Source organism: Sebastes fasciatus, chromosome 16, assembly GCF_043250625.1.
Source record: "Sebastes fasciatus isolate fSebFas1 chromosome 16, fSebFas1.pri, whole genome shotgun sequence".
Taxonomy (NCBI): domain Eukaryota; kingdom Metazoa; phylum Chordata; class Actinopteri; order Perciformes; family Sebastidae; genus Sebastes; species Sebastes fasciatus.
The window spans coordinates 30,811,242-30,835,349 of record NC_133810.1 but is presented as its reverse complement, the minus strand read 5'-3'; the positions used below and the strand labels follow the sequence as shown (position 1 = coordinate 30,835,349).

Genomic DNA, 24,108 nt, shown 5'->3' with positions numbered 1-24,108 from the left:
TAAAACCAAATCAGAAATGGACTTTCACTGTCAGCGCTCGCACTTGTGTGACAATAGAGATGACAGGGCGTCAAGGCTGTGTGGTCTCCACGCTGAACAGTCTGCTGTTCATCTCAGTAAATGGATCAGGACTTGCGTCCTTCCCTGCCTGGAGATTTGCAGAGACGTGTGTGGGTGTGTGGGCGACATGCTGCAGATTCCCCCACAGGAAAGCAGAAAGAGAAGACAGAAGTCTATCATCAAAGCAGACTGTTTTTTTAGTCTAACAAGTAGACATATACTTTAGCCTATTTATTTATATGTTGACAGTTTATTGCATGTTAAGATTATTTTCTAAATATTGGTTGAGTGAAGCTATCCATGTTACTGAAAGGGGGATTTAATTCTGGCACGTACAATGAGCATACTTATACTTTTGTTTTGTTATAAATGATATGATCACATCCCCTGTGTGTCCGCATGAAGAAAGGACAAGGATTTTTTTTTTTAATTGATTAAAATATACCTGCTGGTATAGTTTTAGACCAATGACATCATTGATGACGTCCGAAGCCTCGCTGCCCGGCCATACCACGTGACTGGTTCAGGAAGTGGTTCAGATCTTCACTGGTTAAACCAATAACACTTTCCAGAAGTGATACAGAACACTAATATTACCCCTCCTGCCATTATTATATTATATTACACTACAATACAATTATTGATCAAAGGATTGGTTTACACACATAAGATGCATTCCTCACAAAACAATTACAGTTCATTATACATGTATGTTATATACTCATAATATACTTACTAGAAAATAGACATTATATTATATATTATATAGATATAAATGGATTACATGGTAATATATTTGTTTCATTGTTTATAGTCATTCCCAAAAGCCTTTACTGGCGCAAAATACAGTATATCACAGATCACATGGTTAAGGTCATATCTGCCTGTTTTACACTTGTTGGCCACCAGGTGGTTTCATGGTCACATGAAGCCTCGAGAAGCGAACGCTTTTCCGAACCAATTTACTGGAAAGCTTCAACGCTTCATGAAGCTTCAGCTCGACATCACTAATATATACCAACAAAATAAAAAACAGTGAATTAACTCGGCTTTAACTCAATACAACCAAACTCATGACAAATAACTTAGAGTAACTAAACTTCACGTGCACACATCTACACGCAGAGATCCTTCCCCCGTACCAGCCCAAATCAACTGCTTATATAGTCTCCTCAATCCCCAACAGTCACTCTTCAGTACCATTTTCACAGTAAAACCGAGACCCTTCTAAGAAAAGAGATAACTAATTTAGTGGGTACTTCCCACACATCCCTACATCACAAACCTTTGTAACCATAGTTAATCTGATCACAATACATAACACAATTACTGTTTCCAAATTAACCTTCCCCCCCGCTTACTTGGTCTGCTCTGGTGACATCACTGATGATGTCACTCAGTGTATAAAAGCAGGAAGTGGCTTGGTGCCTCCTGCTTTTGTCTATAGAACACATGGTGAGTATGGTAAGTAAACTCACTGCCAAACCCGGGATAGAAAGTGTCTGCAAGTTACAGTTGATGGAATTGTGGCTAAATAGTGACTAAACAAGCACGGTTAAATTAATATGAAATGTTGCAATGCTGGGGACAAATGGTGTTTTCTCACCCTCTTTGTCACAGAGTCTCCCTCCATTTACAGCCCAATTCCTTCAAATCCTCCTCAAAGCTTCCTTTTCCCTGCGTTCAGCAGCACACAGACTGCACGCATTAGTTCTGGCCAGGATGAGTTAATCTGTGAACCTGGAATTTCTTGTTTTGCTGTATTTGCTGTGAATGCTGTGTGAGTGACCGGGGTCAGTAAACACTGCTGGATGTGTGAAGCTCCCTGGTTGATGTTCTATATGGACTGTGTGTGATATGTTGTACGGAGACCTGCAGACTAATACACTAGACGCTGATGCACTCTGCACTGAATTCACCTGCACACATCAGGGTATTTTGGATTTAAAAAGCCATGCCAAATGTATAGCATCCATTAATTTAAAAAAAGAAAAACAAGAACAACAACAAAAAACTGGCACACACACACACAAAGCTGAAATATCTTTCCATTATTTCACTGATGCTTCTATAAATGTTCTGCCAAATCCTGGTTTTATGTGGTGTAAATACCCCGGTGCATTCTGAGCCTAGTTTTGTTTTATGTTAAATTTACCTTCTCCTGTTCCCCTGCAGAAAATAACTTGGACTAATAAAGCTAATGCTGATATTGTTGTTGTCTGTGTTGTAATGCCAGCTCTCTGACACACACACACACTCACAAATGAGCTCCGGGAGATTTACAACTTACTTAACTGAAGAAGTTTTATCACAGATTCTGGACTGTGATAGTGATGTAGAGGAGGAGGTTTCAGAGACAGAGGACAATGCTATTGACCATCCGGATTGTGAATTTTCCAGAAGATGAGGATTCAGAGGATGAGTCTGCCGTAGTCTCTCCATCAATTGAAAGCCATGGAATGCAGCAAGAGGGGACATTGGCATCTAAAGATGGTAACATGAAATGGTCAACATCACCTAAGCAAAGCCGAGGCAGACTGTCTTCTTCCAATCAGTCATCAAAATGATGAACAACTTTGAGGGGAGGCGTGTATTCAAAGAGAAATGAAAGCCACTGGATCAGATTGACTTGCATCCATATATTGGAAACCAAAGGGAGAAGCAGCTGCCGGTCTACGGATTGAAGAGAATGGAAGGCCAATCTTTCGAGCAACAATGTCTCTGGAGCAGTTTCATGTGATATCTCGGGTGATCCAATTTGACAACCGCGACACCAGAGCTGGTCGACGTGAAAGAGAAAAGCTGACTGTGGTCAGAGATGTTTGGAATAAATGGGTCGAAATTCTACCTTTGTTGTACAACCCTGGTCCCCATGTTACTGTAGACCAGCGCCTTGTTCCATTCAGGGGGCGCTCATGTTAAATCTCATATTTAACCTTTATCTCTCTTCCCACTGTCAGCAAAAAGCAATGTGGAAAACGTTCAGGCCGCTGTCTGTTTGGCTGGTTAAAATGCCAAACATTACCAGTGGCAGATTCTATCAACTGTAGCTAATCAACATTCATTTTGTGACGGCTAAAATGAGACGTGTGGCTGAAGTGTTTTCTGTAAGCTGTGTTTGTATTCAGACAAATGTTGTTTTAGAGGGATAAAGAACATCACACTATCGTGAGTGTGTGCGTATGAGATCACCACCAGAGGGCTCATTACTTAATAAAGAATCAATGTCAATTTCTTTGTTTCTCTGTCTCTCTCTGTTGAGCTAATCACCGGCGGGCTCGTACGGCGGTTACGGCTGGTAACGACGTCCCGACCGGCGGCATCGTCGAGGAAGCATAGCGTCCCCCATGGCACGAATCTGATGTTGCTGTAATTTGATTAGCTATTTGCCAAGTACTGTTGCTGTCATTTGCTCATAGTAGTTAGTAATTATTTTAAAGAAGATAGTAACTGTGGTCACCATGACGATGTGGATTATCTTCAGCACAAATGTGAAAGTCTGTCTTTTGAAGAACTTGAAATAAAACAGCTCAGTACCCAGCAGCCGCAGGATATTGTTCAAAACTAAACCGCTGGTAAAAAAAAAAAAATATATATATATATATAATAAAGGCTTTGTAAAGAATCTCAACTTAACTTTAGTGCATGCTGGGAAATATGTTAAAAGACTATGGTATTGGCTGGACATTTGGCCAACTGGGTTTAACTCATGATTCTTTAAACTGACAAATGTAGTATCTAATTACAATGATTTCATGATATGATATTTATTGATAATGAACTTTACACTGTATATGATTGGACTGTTGTTGAAAGTTGTTTTTTCTCCATTCCACACGTACGTTAAGAAAACTGTCTCACTTTGTAATGAGTTTAACAACTTGGATTTAATGAATATTTTATGACGACCTTCTAGAGCACGCTTCAGCCATCTCATCAGAAATAGCTGAATGTCAAAATGCCACAGAGTGCTGTTTTTGTTTCAGGTTTCATGGAGCTTAACATACAGTAGATATAAAGCATTGTGCTGAAAGCCTAAATCTCTAATGTGCATATTTGTCTTTCCTCCTACCAGATGCAATGTGGACAGCAAAGTATCACGAGTGGCGTGGCTCAATCGCACCACCATTCTCTTCGCAGGAAATGAGAAATGGTCTCTGGACCCTCGCGTCATTCTGATGGAAAACACAGCAGTCACAGAGTACAGCATCAAGATCCAAAACGTCGACGTCCACGACGAAGGACCCTACGTCTGCTCGATCCTCACAAACAAGAAACCAAAATCCACAAAAGTGCATCTCATCGTTCAAGGTAAGATGCTGTTGCCTCCTCGGCCCTGTCGGCATCAGTGATTGGATTCATCGAATAATCAAACGTGTGAAACAAGATCAGAGCTGGAACAAAGTTTCTTTTGTGCAGTGGGTGTTCATTTATACAGATGGACAAACTCAAGTTATTCTTGTCTGGGTTTGACCAGTGTGAGTCTTCAGTAAAATCAAATAGGAAACCATCCCTCCTCTGTTTTAGGACGGTGTAATGAGATGGATTTCAGTGAGCATTAGACCTGCTGATGAAACCGGGATTCAATCTTGATTTCATTTCAGATTGCTAATAGATGTTGATTTAGTGCACAGTACGCTGAAACATATCCTGTCCTACTAAACCAACTGTCAGCGTCGAGACGTTTGTTTTCTTTTATGATTAAATCAATTTCCTTCACTGTGAGTTTCCACAAACAATTAGCACCACCGCCCTGACTCTGCATCTGAGGTTTAGCTCATGTAGCTGCACTAAAGTGACTTATAATTAAAAAGTAGATGAAGTAGTTGTATCAGATACCTCCTACAGAATCACAAAGAGAATACACCACATCAAGGAAAGACTTTCTTTGAGGACACATTCAGACTTTTCTTTTGACATTCCAACTAGCACATTTTATGAAAAATAATTGACACGATCTTCACAAAAACGGTTCAACTCGATGATATTCTCTTTCATGCAATCATAATTAACATTGAGTATTTTTCACACTGTATAATTCATGATGATATCTCATTAACTCTTAATTGATGCCGAGAAGCATCAGGCCATAGTTTTAATCAAACAATAGACAAGCATATTCTTGCACAGACAAGGAGACACGTCTCCAATTATACTTTCCCATGGATTTTTATCTGTCCTTTTTCCTGACCTTGAATTACCCAACCATCTGGATGCTGCGAGCTCACACTTGAAACTAAAAGCAGCCACTAGATCCGCAGAATGGGCGAAGCTAGGCTTTGATACACCAACAAAACACTGGTAATGGTGCTCTCTGTTGTTACACCAAAGGAGGGATGCACCTGCTCCGACAATCGGTGAGCATGAGGGAGCAACAGTTTTCTGTCAGTGGGGTAAACCATAAGCCACCTTCTGCCACAGGTCTACATGTCAAGGAGGGATGTCAATTTCAAGAAATGTACTGTACTTAATCAGTTATTGGTTGTGTTAACAATCAATATTTGATTAATACACAAAACAAGTGAAACTACTGCTGTGGCAGCACAATGCTAATTAGTAAGGTATTATAGCTGCAGATTATAAAAGCCAGATAATGTCGTGCACTGACTCCCTTTTCTCAATATTCATATTGTGTATATATATCCATAAATTCAAAATATGAAATAGCTACATGTAGACATAGAATAGATTACACCCATCTCTTCACAACAGACCTCCGTCTATGTCACTTTGGGATAATAATCATATCTAAGCTACATGCTCGTGGTGTATTGAGCGATGTTTGTGCACCTGCTCATGTGACCATGTGTCCAGGTGATGCACAAAGTACTGCTGTCGGCTCAGGGAATCTTTCTACATTTCACTTCCAGCAGTATTTACACCCAAAGAATGGAGTACAATGAATGAGTAACAATCTTTAGAAAGTTCATGCTGCTCTCAGTTGTCTGAAAATGAGGGGCAGATCAACCAATAATCAATGAATCATTGACATCCCTAATGACATAGACATGGTAGTTATGTTTGGTTGAAGCTGAGATATCAAGGATTTTGTCCTACATCAATATAAATAGCATATACTGTATGTGCTGAAAATAAAAAAATAGAAAATGAAATATAATGGATATTTGCATATATATTTATACACGCATTGGGCTGCACACACATGGGCTGTGGGCCACCAGCAGTGGTTAGCACTGTCTCCTCACAAACATGGCTTGTGGCGCTTCTGTGTGGAGTTTGCATGTTCTCCCTGTGTTAGCGTGGATTTTCTCCGGGTTCTCCGGCTTCCTACCACAGTCCAAAGACATGCAGGTTAGGTTCATTGTTACCTCTGCCAAGGCCGAAGGCCTAGGAAGGAGGTCTGCGCTCTCCGAGTGCCATTCTAGTTGACTCTATGTTAGTCTGGTGACCTGTCCTATGTGTGTGTTGATAATAAAAATGGAGATCCAGCTGTGGAATCAATTTCTCAGCTGTTTTATGATTAATACAATCCTTGGGATGGAGTTTGAGATTCTGTGTCCTTGGGCAGAAAAACTTTGATGCTTCCATTTGAAGAGATATAAGAGTGGCTTTTGTCAGACATCTCCCCATAAATCTTTGTTACACTTGTTTTTCTGACGTTACATGGTGGAGAGGGGAAGAAGGGTGAAGTCAGAGAGGCCTTGTATAATAATTATTTCACAGATGTTTGTGCCATATTTCCGTATTGGCCTTTGTATGTGAGCGTAATGCATAATGACAGTTGCCATGGCAGTAGTGAAATAGACTTGGATATATTTATGTAGGCAGTTCTGCTGCTTGTTTGGACAGAGGGACAGACATGGCCCAGTGTTTCTCCCATGATGGCACTGGTTTTAGGCCATACAGTGGTGTAATGCTGCTTTGGCCTGATTACACACATGCCAGTACCCAACGTGAATTCGGTGTTAACATTCAATTGCTGCCACTTGTTTAACTTTGGTTGTGAGATTTTACAAATGAATGACTACAGTACATACTGCCACCTTTATGGCAAAAACAGATCAGGAGTCCGTCGAGGGTGTCCGTGGTGTCTTTCGTCCCCACAGGCGCTCTCCTCTCTAGTACCTCAGAAATGGAGATTGGTGTTGAACCTGTACACAGAGGAGGACTCTGGAGGCTAACATCAATCAGCCCGGTGACCTTGTCAGCTGATACCCTCAGGAATATAGGGCATCTGCTTCCATGGTGACTGCACACAGGGAGTGGACTGACTGCAGTTAAGCCACACTGCAAGAAAGAATAATATCTCGGAGTGCTCTGTAATGCATAGTGGATGTATCCCGAGGACTTGAAGTGGCAGAGAAGCTGCCAAGGACTCTGAATCAACACGGAGTGGTAGTTACACTGTGATCCCAACTTATAGGACTTCAGCTCTGTTACTTTAATGAGCCTTGATGTTTCCCTCTTATTGACTATACCCCTGAAACACCACAGCAACAGCGTAGGCTTGAGTTTGGCATTTTTTCAAAAGAAGTAGTCCTACTTTAGTCTGTGCAGTTGTTGACTTAAAGGGACTGTTTGTAACTTTTTAAGCGTATAAATGTACCGGGTCGGGACACATGCGCGCTCGCATATGCGCGCTCACGTGTGGCTGGAGCCTCTCCTCCTCTGCCTGCTTGCCTTCACTCAGACAGAGCGCGCGTTCTCACGTACTCGCTCCACCTCTAGACGTGAACGCGCGCTCACTCCACACTGCAGAAGAGTTAGTTTAGCTCTGAGAATATCTAGTGAATGTAAAGTGGACGTTTGTGCAGAAATAAATGCTGCAGACCAACAGAGGTTTCCTGTGTCTTGTGAAGTGACGGGGCTCCGCAATGAGTTACGTTATCACCTCCGACAGGGTGCCGGTGTCTGTTCTCTCCGGCTGCGGGCGGAGGCGACAACGTCTCGCTGCGGAGCCCCGCTGCCTCAGTCTGTGATGAGGCAGGAAAAGCCAACACTAAGATCTGCAGTGATTCATGGAGAGACCTTCGTCTGGTCAGCTAACATTACTGCCAAGCAGCTGAAATATAGAGTGATATTGTGCTTTTAGCTGACGTGTGTTGCCTCACTGTTTTGAGCGATGCTCGTTCATGTCTATTTAGAGCAAGCAAGCGCGAGCCCGACGCTGACTTTCGTTGAATTAACGCTGTTAACAAGCATTTCTGAAAGTTACAGATAGTTCCTTTAAAGCAACATTTTCGTAACTTTTGAAAGAAGAAACAAAATGACACATTTTTCCTCTTACAAATAAAAAGTTGAATTTATAAGCAATAGAATGCATCCTTTCAAAAGTCAACACACTCGGGGGTTTCGTCCCTGCAGCCTCCCGCGGTCTGGTATGGCCAGTAGCGGTGGCTAATTCAATGTGTCATTATCCTGCAATTGCCACGTTTGGCTGTAATGGCCACTGTTCAGTAATAATTACACAGTCTCACTTTAAAGGTGCTAAATTTGATATGCTAGAGCATTATTACAGCAGAAATCAACTATTGTCTATGTAAAGATATAGTGGAGTTATGTCTACCTGTGTGTTGTTTCTTTGAAAAGTGATGCTGGGGGGGGTCTGTGTTTTGCTGTTTGATAAAATAGCTCTAGCACACAGCAAAAACATGTATCAAGTAAATATTTCATATGTTTTTGTCAGAATTAAAGCCTAAATGTACGTAAATCTTCCTGGCTATGACACCAGAGCTTCCTGTTCTGTCTCATCCTGTGGACTGTAATGCTTTTCATGATGAGAAACAGAGCAGGCCAATAGAGGAGGACCCAGTATTTCGACTTCAGTTGTAGATTAATCTCAACTTTGGTTTGTCTGTATGAAAACAGCTGATACTGTGAAAGACCGCTTTTCTTCCAGCAGAGATGCTAGACTAGCTCAGTGATTTGCAATCACAGAATGTCCTACATCAATATAACAGTTCCTGTGTCTGATCTCTCACAGTTTAATCACAAGCAGCTCAGGTAGTGTTAAGCTAAACATTTAGTTCCTCATTAAACAGTATGCATCACCTTGTGCTGGAGATGCAACCTGTAAAAAAGCCGCTTGACAAAATGGCCTACAGATTTCAAAACAGTTTCCAGGCTGTACCAGAGATGTGTGGGCATTGTGGCTAGTCCTCCAGGCATGCATGCTTCAAAATGCTGAAGTCCCAATGTATTCAACCCTAGGGCTAGAAGGTGCTTTGCCTTTAGCATGGCCCAACAATCATCTGTTTCAGGAGGTGTCTAAACCCAGACAACTGCAGGCTGCATTATAGAAAATTAAATACTATGTTAAGTCTTACAGGCTGCTGTAGAAAATGTGCATTCCCTATGTAGCTTCAAAATATGTGTGTCATTTGTGATGTATATGTGCAGACAAGGTTGTTTGTTATTGTTCAACCTCTGTCGTTTTTCCATTATGAGACCTATATTAAATTGATGTATAATTAAATATTCAATCTGTACATTCATTTGACATAAAGTCAATCGCCCATAACAGACTGAATTTATAGATTAATTACTAAAGACAAACATTCAGGACTGAACCAAACTGAACCAAACTGAAGTCTGAACCAAAGTAAGTCACAAACAGATACTTGTTTAAGCTGCTCAGTATGTCCCTCCTGTTTACTCTTGACATTGGGTCTCTATTTGTAGCAGCACAGGGCAAATGTCAGAAGTATATGTAGGTGTTTTGATGACATTTAGAGGAATACGTCGCAAAATTACCATTTGCATATTACTCACACCGTGTTACCTTGAATTCTCGCATGCCTCCACGGCAAATCAAAAAACGGAGAGAAGTCGATGAAGTAAATGAGGGCCGCGTTTAACAACAGCAAAACTATATCAACATATCTGTTTACAAACTCTCACACAACTCGTGCAGTATGATCCAAATCTCAGTTATCCAGTTGAACATCAGCGCTAAAACCTTACTATTTAAAACACTTCCACATAAACAGTCTCGGCCTTGCGCAGACGGGCTACTAATCCGTGTGAGACCGGACGGATCCAGAGTGTTTAAATCAAATCTCTTCAAGAATTCAAGGTAACAGGGGGGGAGTAATTGATAAACTAATGGTCATTTTGGGGGTGGATCCTTTAAAGGTGCATTTTCTGGAAACTAAAAGCATGTTTTATAATGTTTTGTTAAGCTTACGCATGAATCACTAACTGCATGTAATAGTTATTATATGGATCAATGTCTTGCGATATAAAAAGTGTGATGCTTATTGCACGTTGCAACACTGAACCTCCCAGAAAACAATCATATTTTCCTTCTTAGAGAGAAGCTGCTCTGTCCACTGGATGAGCCACTTTCATCACGCACACTGTGACTGGCACAGCTTTTTAAAAGATATCCACATATATATCAGATATTGAAAGTGGCTGAGAGGAATGCAATGAATTGCCTGACTGCTTCGATCAGTAATATCCATTGTTGCAAATAATGTGCTGTGCCTATACAAACCAAAACAGCAGGTGTACTCGGATACGCCTCGACCTTATGGCTGCTAAGAAAACATACGTTTCCACAGGAATTCATGCTGGGGAACTGTAATAAATGAATCTAATATAGTGAATGGTGAGCACTGAAAAAAAAGGCATGACACTGTACAATAGTTAGCTCAGTGCATTGTCTTGTTTTAGCACAAGAGGAAAATGAAGTCTGGTTTGAACATTGAGTTGCTGCATCCTCGTTGTTAAGCAAAGTTATCAATATGGCAGATTGTTTCTCTTTGGATTGGGAGTTGATGAGATTTTTATGAATAATAATGACAGACAGATTAATTAATCAGAATTGCAAACCAATTGGATAATTATTAGAGGTGATGATAAAGTTATGGATTTGTTCATTAGATATCCTTTAGGTGTTACAGCTTTATTTTTAGCACCATGGTTACACTGTATACGGAACATTCCTCCTCACACATTAGCTGCTCTGGGAAAACTCTGTCACTGGTGCCGATCTTGATCTTGCTCCTTCAGTCAATATCAATCAGTGGAGACAGGTGAAATTAGTTCTTGAGCAATTGCTCCTGGACACAGACTGGGGTATTACCTGGGTGTCGTCTGCAGCATGTGGGCGCTGGTATTTGTTTAAAACAAAGGGACGGGTGTTTGTTGCAGCTGGTCCTGGGTGCTTCCAGTAAGGGTGTCCATTCATGAACTGGTCAACTAACTGTGAGTATATGTTATTGTTGTTTTTTCAGAGGTGTCAAAAGACTAAAGTAGAGTACAGTAGTTGAATAAATTGTCATGGACTCATTTTTACAGAACACTTCTACATCCATGTAGTCCATAATTTTGCAATGGACAATCCTGAGTCTAAAAACACCCATCCAATGCAATCACACTGCTGTTTATGATTGTGTTTTTTTAAAATACGTATTCCACATATTTGTCAGTTGTGTCTAAACACAACGAGAGCGAGCATGATGAGCGCACACACACACACACACAAGCAGACAGACAGAGAGATATATATAGATTATCTCTATATGAAAGAGCACAGGAGCAGCATGGCTTGTTGACTGGTGTGAACATGCAGACTACTGATTGTGCGATAATTAACATAGTGCGGAGCTTCCGCCTCCAGTGTGAACCTGGTGTAAGATGCATGCAGAGACAGTGGTGGCTGTCTTGAAGCAGCTGGGAACACTCTCCTGTGACAGTGTTAAAAATGTCAGTGATGTCATCAACTAGCTGGTTGGCACATGTTCCAGTACACGGCCTGGGATAATGTCATGCCCGGCAGCTTTACTCATATTCGCTCACAAGAACCTGGGGGCAACACAACTTTTACTAGCAATCAAGTTTCATGAAACTTTCACACCCAACCTCTCAGTCATGATGTAGTCATCACACGCCTGTAGCCCAGAACAGACAAACCAACCACCGGCTCTAGATAGGGCCAGTTGCGTTTTCATGTTTTTCGCTTTGGCCACCTACACGCTTGGCACATGGGAGTAGTTTCAGTTGGTTGCAATGTGCAACCTCACTGCTATGCCGCCAAATCCTACACACTGCACCTTTAATACAGGGAACACAAAATGAAAATAGTCAGCATGAGCCAATATGGGAAAACCAAACTATGATGTTTGAAAAATCTAATTATGATGATTTAATTTACAGAAAACATGTTTGATACAGATATTTTAACACCAACGACTCGTTGACAGAGAGATAAATCAAACACAATTCACTCAGTCTACAGAGAGACATTCTGGCGCTCATCAACACCAGAATTTGCTTTGGTCCATTCAGCATATTTACAATTAAAACTAAAAGAAATAAAGAATGGAAACCAATACTGTGCTTTGTCAGCTAAGCAAAGATTAAAACTAATGTGAACATTTACAGATATGTGGTGCACAATCTGTGTATTTTATTCTAAAAGCATATCCAGCAACATCAGCATAAGTACTTCAGTACTTGAATGCTGATGAAATAAAAATACTAATTTCTTCACTCGCTTGGAATTTATGGAATGCATTTTTTTTCACAAACTGCTCATCTTCTTGATACTTTCAATATCTAAAGACACACAGTAATAGGAAATAAACCAGCCTTCCAATTTGCTTATTTGAAGTGCTGCATGTATACATACACAATTTGCTCATTCGTTCTTTTTGGAGTGTGATTTGACACACTCATCTCCTTCCTCTTCTCCACATTCAGTTCTTCTGCATCGGTTTATCAGGAAAAAAGTCTGTTCAAACATTCATGACCATGTTTGTAGATTATACGTAACGACAAGGCAACACTTCATGTCTGAACTGTGTGCACCACTGTTGTTCTGAACGGTACCGGACTTGAATAATAATTCAGGCTGGGAATCTAACGTCTCCACACGTTCCCAACAGACCACGTATACTCCAACAGATTTGTTTCTGTTCACTGTTTATGCCAGTAACATATCTTTTAGTGTTATTACTTCATACTGCCTCAGAAAAAAACAAACATCCAAAATGGTTAAAAACAACCAAGTGTCTTCAGTTTCAAGAGTTAGCCATTTGCACTTCTATAATTAAGGCTACAGGAGTAAATATTCATAATGTTTGTGCACTTTGGAGGGTTTCTTTTGCGTTTCCTCAGAGCTAACTGGACTTGTGTTGATCATCATGAAGCTCTGGTAGCTCTGAGTAACTGGAGGTACTTTCACCTGACAGAAAACCACACACTGCTCGGCCAAACGCACAGACTGTATATTAAAATTGACTGTAGCTGCACCTCCATGCCAATGTCCAGTATGTTCCATGTGCTCATGTTTGACACATGATAGTTCCATGAAATCTCTTTGAAGGAAGAAAGGACTGGTCTGAGCTCCAGCGGCTTACAGTGAAGAATCCCTTTGGTTAAAGTTAGACTTTGTTGGGCTCAGAATCTTTTGATGCTTTATAACTGTAGGGAAAAGTGTGTCATCAGGCCCAGCAGAGTCAACTGCTTTCACAAGAAATGTGAAATGGGAACTCTTTGCATGTTCCAAATGCTGCAAGGCTTAAGCACTTGGGATAGTAGCCTTGCAAAGCTATCCATCAGTACTAACCATGCCATCCTAACATGTCGGGAAGGAGGCTAAAGTACGCTCCAAAGTTGGGCTCCAAAGTTGGGCTCCAAAGTTGGGCTAAATTTTAGTGAAGAAAAACTGGCATGGTCATTTTCAAAGGGGTCCCTTCACCTCTGACCTCCAGATATGGGTTCTATGGGTACCCACAAGTCTCCCTTTTACAGACATGCCCACTTTATGATCATCACATGCAGTTTGGGGCAAAGAACATGCAGTTTTCATGCAGTATAAATGTGTTATTTTCGCCTATTCTAAAAATGATGTGTTTAAATATTTCTGCATACTGGGGTAACCAAACTTGGAATTATATAAATTGTGTATCACTGTAAAGCTGACAGTTTTGTGGATCCAAAGAGCCCAACTGTGTTCATGTGTGATGATGTTAGTCCCCATAGTTGTCATTTCATTGTAGTGAGACTATTTCTTGAAATTTGACGGTATAAAATGACCTGTGGTGACCTTTAGGATAATCACAGCCTCATGAAACTTTAAAACCACAAACTAGAGACCTAGAGCATTCAGAGGATGGATGGATCAAACTAGAGACCTAGAGAATAAGGGGGTTTCTGAGCAGTTCCCAGAACAGAAGTGCTCGCCATCCAATCCCCGAAAAATGAAATTCCTGCAGAAATCTCAAAATGTCAAAAGTTTTTGATCCCAAATCACAGCATGGCTTTTTCTATGGTGTTCCTCAAGGTCTTGGTGTCTTAATGTGGTATTTTGGAGGGATTATTGATCATTTTTTATCAAATCCAGAGTGTTAAAAAATGGTTAAATTTAGCACCAAATCTGTGTAACAAATTATATCAATCCAAAAATTGCTGCAACAACGTATGAGACATAATAGAGCATGAGGATGGACATCATATACTGTGATCATAATGTTCTAAACCCTTACACACTTTTACCATTCATTTTAAATAATTCATTCATTCATTCATGTTTATTTCTATTCATGACTAGAACAACTTGACACACAAGGCTGAGCTGCATCTCACATTAATCTTCAGGTTCCAGCTTTCAGATGATGTACACCACTTCTATGTGATTTCTACTGTTGACCTGCTATCTCCCCCTAAAGACCCCCTGTACCACTCTAAAACAGGTCTATTGTGGGTCTCAGAGGGTGAACATGACTAAGTCATTTTTAACATGTAACTTCTGTACTTAAGTTATGCCACTTCCGGTGTGGCGTTACCTAACTACGATCTTTCCTAAACCTAACTAAGTGGTTTTCTTTCCATAAACCCAACTGACTAGTTTGTTTGCCTAAACCTAACAAAGTTTTTTTTCCTGTCAAGACGGAAGTTTATTTTTAAATTGAGACTAGACATTTGTAGGAAAGCTTTCTGTAAGATATCATACGACCTCTTCATTGAAAATACATTGAATTATTGTCACATTGAGTTCCTGTCAATTCCATTTAGAAAGATGAGTTATGTACAAAGTGCTAACCAAAAATGAGATGTTTTTCAAAACAAAGTCAGTCTTGATGAACCTTTAATTACTTTAATTTAGTCCTGAAGATCCAGATCCTCAATTCCTGAAATGTAATGTATGCTGGATAGATATCACCATGACTGTGCCATTGATATGGACATACTCTCATCATGAATGTGATGCATGGTCATACAGTTTCATTACACAAAACACAACTTTACCATTAAGATCAAGTGGGGTCTATTTCCAACCCAGTTGCGTTATGTGCAAACCATTAAAGCTAAGAAGAAAGACTGCTAAACCACACACACACACATACACACACACACATACACACTACTCTTTGAGTAGGAGAAACATTGATTTGTCATCCATTCAGATTGAAACATTCAAACTGTCAGCACCTTGGCCTTGTTCATGTAGAGTTTGAGTGCAAAGAAAGAGGCCTTGCAATATACAGTAGCATGCATGCCACGTACAGTTGAATGGTTGTACAGTTTAATGCCCTTTTAGTGTGCTAATGCGTGGAATCCTAATCAGTATTCACAGGATGAACTGTTGATACAGCTGGTTAGAGCGCTCACAGAAACAAGGCTGCTTGCTTGAGAGGAACTTCTTATAATTGTGGAAGAAAAAAATAGTTGTTTTCTTAAAATCTACAAATTCTTATGTTTTATTCTTCTACATATTTGACAGTCATTATTCCAAATGTGACACTTTTTGATAAAACTAATACTGCATATGGCTTCTACTGCACGTTAAGATAAAGGAGGTAGTGAATGGAGACTGTGTTAATCTGTTTAGCCTTATCAACAGTGCTGCAACGCATTGCCAACGGGGGTCCAGGCCATGGGGATCCTCTGCATGGACGACACACATTTGCTCCAGTGGGGAACCCCTTTGATTCGTATGTCCATTTTAGGACATCTATTTGACAACTTCGACAAGATATGAGCAGAATGCCAGTGCCCCGTGATATGTAGTAATTCAATTACATTATAAAATATCCTAAACGGACTACAGGATTATCCTCTTTAGTTTCGTCAAGTATAATGATGTGGCTCTGTGTTTTTCTGATTAGGGCTCAATCCTTTCTCTGCCATAAAGAGAACAAGAAAAGAAAAGAAAAACTATTGGCTCTTTCAATTCAATGCACGCTGGTCTAATAAGCGTCAGGGCTCATTATAGAGTAGAGAGAGGCTTCTCCCTTTCTTGCAAAATGCAAGTAATGAGGCATTTGAAATATTCCACAACATTAGGAGAACTGAAATTGGAGAGTAAGGCCTTTAAGCTTTGCTTGTGTAACACATTTAAAAGTGCTCTTCTTTCCTGAGGCTGGTTTGGATTTCACTTTCAATTTCTCACCTACCGAGCTCCATGGCCATTTCCACTATTTTCATTTCCATTTTGTACAATTGGCCGGGTTCACATGATGAGCACATGCAGAGATGTTAAACCAGCTTCCTTGGCTTTCATTCAAATAAACTATTTCATGTTTTTTTTATGTAACAGCACTGTTTGTACTATTCATTATTTGCTCTGAGACATTTTTTTACATTCATCATGCAGTTTGTATTACCCTGAGGCCTAATTGGTGGATATGTAAGCATCCTAATCACTCCACCTGAATTCAGTGAGATGTTTTCATTAGATGAAAGAGCATCAAAACTGCACAAAATACAGTCATCTGACGGGTAGTCAGTCTGTTTATAGTCTTAAAAGTAAGCCCTGTTTGAGCTGATGTGGCTCATTGCTAAGGAGATTATCTACTGTTTTTTTTTAGGCATGAAGCAGCTTAGCCATACACCCCTCTGGACAGGAAGCCAGTCCATTGCAGGGGCTCAACCCACATCTATAATTTAACCTCTTACCATTCCAGCCCCTTGTGTAGGGGGGTAGGGGGTTGGGGGAAAGGGGATGTTCAGGAGTAGATAATAGAAGTCAACAGTAGATGCCACATAGAAGGGGTGTACATTATGTCTCATAAGTTGTTGCAGCAATTTTTGGGTTGATACCATTTGTTACACAGATTTGGTGCTGAATTTAACCTCCTTTTACATTGTGAGAATTGATAACAAATTATCAACAATCCCTCCAAAAGACCACATTAAGACACCAAGACCTTGAGGAACACAGTAGAAAAAGCCATGCTGTGATTTGGTATCAAAACCTTTTGACATTTGGACATTTCTCCAAGAATTCTCCTTGTCAATCTAGCTAGGAAAGCCATCCATCCTCTGAATGCTCTAGGTCTCTAGTTTGTGGGTTAGGGTTAGGGTTTGATCCTTATGTGACACAGTGATTTTTGAGGGCCAAATCAAATGCAGAAGTCAAATACAAAAAGAAACATTGCATCAGTGTATCCTGACAGATAGCTCAGTGTGGTAGATAAGAATGTATCAACGTACTATACTATTACTTTTTTCCCCCAAAAATTCAGCATACTATATGACTTTTTTTAATAACATTCTGCGACTTTCTTTGTACAAATTTTCAACATGCTACAGAATGACTTTTTTTTTCAAAATATTTTTGACATATTACTTTTTTCATGACATTTTTTGTCCTACAATAGTATGCCTTTTTTTCATGAATTATTTTTTTTTTTAAATAGCATTTTTCGAACACAACTTTTTTTACATGCTATGTTATGACTTTTGAAATAGCTCAGGTTGGTAGATATCTGGTTGGAATATTGGCGGTTGTGAGTTTGATCCTTATATGACACAATGAGTTTTGAGCTCTTACTTCAAATAAAGAAGTCAAATACAATAACAAACACTGCAACTGTGTATCTGGTGAGATAGCTCAGTGTGGTAGATAACTGGACGGAATACCTACTTGGAATACTGGAGGTTGTAGGTTCCATCCTTATTTGACACATGGAGTTTTGAGGTCTTACTTCAAATAAAGAAGTCACATACAATAGCAAACACCGCATCAGTGTATCTGCTCAGATAGCTCAGTGTGGTAGATAACTGCTCGTAGTATCCGGTTGGAATACTGAAGGTTGTGGGTTCGATCCTTATGTGACACAGTCTGTTTTCAGGTCTAACTTCTAATGACGAAGTCAAATATACGAAGAGAACAGTCCTCACTGCGTGTGGCATTGGTGGCTGGGTTGCTGAGTTCTGGTTCGGGCTGCGGCAGATCGGGGTTCAATCCCTACCCTCATCAGTGTCCGGTGCCCGACAGTGGTGTGAGACGAGCGTCTCCTCCCAGGGTTTACCAGAGATACAACTGGGGGGTTATGCATCAGTATATATGTTAAATATATACTTTTATGCGACGCACATAATATTGTATGCGACGCATATGATATTATTTAATATATATACTTTATGCGATGCATATAATATTATATGCGACGCATATAATATTATATGCGACGCATATAACATTATATGCGACGCATATAACATTATTTAATATATTATATAATATATATTATTATATTAAATATATTTATACTTCGCATTTAATATCACATGCGTCGCATAAAAGTATATATTTAACATATATACTGATGCATAACCCCCCAGTTGTATCTCTGGTAAACCCTGGGAGGAGACGCTCGTCTCACACCACTGTCGGGCACCGGACACTGATGAGGGTAGGGATTGAACCCCGATCTGCCGCAGCCCGAACCAGAACTCAGCAACCCAGCCACCAATGCCACACGCAGTGAGGACTGTTCTCTTCGTATATTTGACTTCGTCATTAGAAGTTAGACCTGAAAACAGACTGTGTCACATAAGGATCGAACCCACAACCTCCAGTATTCCAACCGGATACTACGAGCAGTTATCTACCACACTGAGCTATCTGAGCAGATACACTGATGCGGTGTTTGCTATTGTATTTGACTTCTTTATTTGAAGTAAGACCTCAAAACTCCATGTGTCAAATAAGGATGGAACCTACAACCTCCAGTATTCCAAGTAGGTATTCCGTCCAGTTATCTAGCACACTGAGCTATCTCACCAGATATGTTGATGTATTGTTTCTTTTTGTATTTGACTTCTTTATTTGAAGTAATAGCTCAAAACTCATTGTGTCATATAAGGATCAAACACACAACCTCCAGTACTTCAACCGGATACTACAACCAGTTATCTACCACACTGAGCTATCGCACCAGATATGTTGATGTATTTTTTCTTTTTGTATTTGACTTCTTTATTTGAAGTAAGACCTCAAAACTCATCGTGTCAAATAAGGATGGAACCTACAACCTCCAGTACTCCAACCGGATACTACAACCAGTTATCTACCACACTGAGCTATCTCACCAGATATGTTGATGTATTGTTTCTTTTTGTATTTGACTTCTTTATTTGAAGTAAGAGCTCAAAACTCATTGTGTCATATAAGGATCAAACTCACAACCGCCAATATTCCAACCAGATATCTACCAACCTGAGCTATTTCAAAAGTCATAATATAGCATGTAAAAAAAAAATTCCAAAAAAGTAATGTCGAAAGATGTCATGAAAAAAAGTCAGAGTATCTTTCATGACGAAAAAAGGTCATGAAAGAAAGTTGAAAAATCGACCGAAAAAAAAGTCATAGTATGTCGAAAAATTTGGTGAAAAAAAGTCATAGTATATATAGTATATATATTGTATGTCGAAAAATTTCATGAAAAAGTCATAGCATAGTGTTACAACCCGGAGTTGGTGTAGGGGTAAAGGGAGTAACATAGAGCCGATGTTATCAGGCAATCACTTGTTTATTTGTGAGTGATTGAAATTAAAGCAAAATAAACCATACAATGGATGGAATTACTACTAAATGAAAACGAGGGTTTAGGGTGGCCGAAAAGGAGAAAACAAGGCACACACCCTAGCCCTGCACAATCCTAACACACAGACAAATTACACAACTACCTCAATGCACCATTGAGTATAAACAAACACGAGTACCTCAAACTAGTTAACATTCAATATCACAATCTAAAGTCCACTGACTCCAGTGGGACTTATACACAATTTCTGGTTAACAATGTCAACACACAATCGAGAGGCACGGGGAACAGATCAATGATAATCACTGCCCGCCTTGGTCTGGTCACAGCTGGCCTTTAATTATTTCCCCCTCGGCCCAGCCGGCTGGTGATTGGCTAATCACTTGTGTCGTGGCAGAGGCAGGACCACAAACGGCGGGAAACAAAGGGCATCCCCCTGAGAGCGTTCCGGAGGCGTGGCCCCGAAGGGAATCTCCAAGACGTGACGTCGTCTTGGAGCGACGGGACAGCTGGACGCACCAAGAGAAAAAGAACACAGGGAACAGCGCCGCACAGCAACATACCACAATACAATACTAACAATACCGAACGGTCACCTCGGCGACCGTAACACCCCCCCACATAAATACAAACCCACCGGAGTTGTCACAACCTCACATCCAACCAATACTCCTTACCCTCTGGACAAGGCGTCGGCCACAATATTTTCTGAACCCTTTTTATGTTTAATCACAAGGTTGCGTTCCTGTACCAGCAGGGCCCAGCGCATGAGCCGCTGGTTGTGGTTATACATCCGCGACAAGAACACGAGCGGATTGTGATCTGTGTAAATCACCAGGGGCAGAGTACAGGAACCGAGGTATACATCAAAGTGTTGCAACGACCACAACAACGCTAACGTCTCTTTCTCAATCGTGGAATAGTTGAACTGATGCTGGTTAAATTTTCTCGAAAAATAACTGACAGGGTGCTCTATCCCATCTGCATCCTCCTGCATTAACACAGCCCCTGCGCCCACGGCGCTTGCGTCTACCTCCAACTTAAAAGGTCGGGCAAAATCGGGGGCAGCGAGGACCGGCGCGTGACACAAAAGGGATTTTACACTTTCAAATGCACGCCGGCACTCCGGAGTCCATTTAAACTCTACCTTGGGACTCGTGAGACTAGTCAGTGGGTGGACCACGGCAGAAAAGTTCCTACAGAAGCTTCTGTAGTACCCTGCCATGCCGAGGAAACGCCGCAATGCACGTCGGGTGCTTGGAACGGGGAACTCGGCTATCGCACTAACTTTAGCCTCGATGGGCCGGACCTCACCCTGACCCACTTGACGACCCAAATACGTGACGGTGCCTTTCCCGAACTCACATTTGGCTAAGTTCAGCGTGAGAGAGGCCCGCGCAAGACGACTGAGCACTTCAGTTAAGCTGAGCAAGTGTTCAGACCAGGAAGAAGAGTAAACTATCAGGTCATCGAGATATGCGTTGCAGTTGGCCACACCAGCCAGAACAGTGTTTACTAACCGCTGGAAAGTGGCAGGAGCGTTGCACATACCAAACGCCATGACAGTGTACTGAAGAAAGTGGTCTGGTGTTACAAAGGCGGAGATTTCTGACGCGCGCTTAGTCAGCGGCACCTGCCAGTAACCTTTAAGTAAATCCAATTTTGTGACAAATTTAGCAGTGCCTAAATTATCCACGCAATCCTCCATCCGCGGCAACGGATATGAGTCGGGTACGGTGACGGCGTTTACTTTACGAAAATCAGTAATGAACCTGGGTGAACCATCTGATTTAGCCTCCAGCAAACAGGGGGAGCTCCACGAACTAGTGCTGGGCTTGGCCAGGCCATTTTCCAACAGATATCTTACCTCTTTTTTCATCAGCTCTCTTTTAATCTGGTTAACACGATAAGAGTGCTGCTTAATTGATCGGGCATCTTTTACATCTATGTCATGTTCTAGTACCGTGGTACGAGTGGGAACATCACCAAAAAGACACGGATACTCAGCTACTAAGTTAACAATGTCCTGCTGCTGTTCTGCGTTCAGATGATTAAGCAGATGTGGTAACTCTTTCAGCATCTCTGAATTTGGTAACCGCGCACTGTGCTGTGAGGAGGGGCGTACAGCCAAGCCATCCTCGTCACCAGGACTTTTTTCGGCTACAATGAGCGCGGAGCAACCACTTACTGGAGAGGGGTCCTGTCTTGGGGAGCGAGTTTTCACGTCACGAGAGTGATACATTTTTAACATGTTCACATGGCAAACACGAGTTTTGCGCTTTCGGTCAGGAGTATTTATCACGTAGTCTGTCTCACTAAGTTTCTTTTGGATACTATACGGTCCGGAAAAACGCGCAGAGAGGGAAGAGCCCGGAATGGGTAACAGAGCCAACACTTGGTCACCCACTTCAAAGTGTCTGGCAACAGCGGATCGGTCGAACTGTTTTTTCATCTCCACCTGGGAGCTGGCGAGTGCGTCTCTCGCCAAACTACGAGCGTGATGCAAACGGTCACGGAATCTACTTACGTAGTCAAGCACATTACTCTCCTCGGACAACTCAGCCACGAGGAATCTATCTTTCAGCACCTTTAAAGGGCCGCGAACGGCGTGCCCAAAAACAAGCTCCCCTGGGCTGAATCCTAGAGATTCCTGTACGGATTCACGGGCGGCAAACAACGCAAACGGAATACCCTCATCCCAGCTTTTGTCTGACTCCAGACAGTATTTACGCAGCATGGATTTCAAGGTCTGATGCCAACGCTCCAGCGCGCCCTGTGACTCTGGGTGGTAGGCACTGGAGATCACATGTTTTACCCCTAAGGACTGAAGAATCTGTCCGAAGAGCTTGGATTTAAAATTGGTGCCTTGATCAGTCTGTACTACTTTTGGTAGACCAAAGGTAGTGAAAAACTTGGTCAGCGCTTTAACTATGGAACTGGATGTTATTTGGCGCAGCGGCACTGCTTCAGGGAACCGAGTGGAGGCGCACATAATGGTAAGTAGATACTGATTACCTGACTTCGACTTCGGTAGTGGCCCAACACAGTCTACTATGACTCTCTCAAATGGTTCACCGATAGCAGGTATCGGGCGCAGCGGTGCCGGCGGGATGGTCTGGTTTGGCTTACCTGCTAATTGACAAACATGACAAGTGCGACAATGGTTAACGACCTCAGATTTTAACCCTGGCCAGAAGAAGTGTTTCAGAATGAGGTTGTACGTCTTGTTAACTCCCAAATGCCCAGCCCACGGGCTTTCGTGTGCTAGAGTTAAAACATGCCCACGATAACTAACAGGAACAACAATTTGGTGGATGACATTCCACTCCACTCCAGCAGTTATCGTGGGAGACCATTTACGCATGAGAATGTCATCGTCCACATAATACTGGGCATCAGGGTTACTGGATGCATCACTTACCGTGGCAGACAAACATTTCCTCAGGCTTTTGTCTGCCCTTTGAGCAGCGATGAGCCGCTCCCGAGTTACAGGCAGCCGGAGCTCAGGAGATGCGGTGCTAATATTTACCTGTTCTTTTACCTCCTTAGGAGGAGAATGGGACGTCACAATGGCGTCTAGTTCGGTCTCACCTGCAAGGACTTTCAACAGCACACTGTCGGTTAGATCAACATCATTACTCCTGTCACTCTCTGCAGCACGCTTCTGTTTTTGAGCGCGCGTAATTACGCACGACGGGAACAAAGCCAGCAGCTCCGACTCATCACTGTTAGCGGCGAGTCTTGGGCTGACAGAGAGTATCGGTGCCCTGTCTAACACCTCAAGCGTAGGCGTCACCTTACCCCCGGCAATGTCATTCCCCATTAACATTACGATGCCACGGATTGGCAACGCCGGGCAGACCGCTACCGGGAAGAAACCGCTTATTAATTTGGACTGCACATGCACCCGGTGCACTGGCCGCGGAACACAACCCATTTCGATTCCACTGAGCATCGTACTGTAGCCACACGCCGATTGCTCTGAAAATGGTAACGATTTTGCAATTATAACAGACTGGGAACCCCCGGTGTCGCGCAAAATCTGTATGGGACGCTGATCACCTGGCGCGCCGGTTAGCGACACTAAGCCCTCCATAATAAACGGCCTGAAGCAGGGATCAGGACTATCATCATCACACGGGTCTGTGGGATTTCCAATACGCCCTGATTTAATTAAGCCGATGCCTTTAGGCTGGCGCACAGCCGGAGACGGCTGCTGCTCCTCCTTACGTTTCAATAACAAACAATTTGCAATGACGTGTCCGGCCTTGTGGCAGTAGTAACACTCCCTCTCCTCTCTGCG

At 41.8% G+C, this 24,108-nt stretch overlaps 1 protein-coding gene across 4 annotated transcripts in view; it reads left to right on the top strand.

Annotated features, from left to right (window-relative positions):
• The window catches only part of opcml (opioid binding protein/cell adhesion molecule-like), a 244,307-nt gene that overhangs the window by 161,186 nt on the left and 59,013 nt on the right, over positions 1–24,108 (top strand). For all 4 annotated transcript variants that reach the window (XM_074612071.1, XM_074612069.1, XM_074612068.1 and 1 more), the window contains one exon: positions 4,136–4,371. In XM_074612071.1, the coding sequence (XP_074468172.1) occupies positions 4,136–4,371 (236 nt within the window). The remainder of the gene's footprint in view (positions 1–4,135; positions 4,372–24,108) is intronic.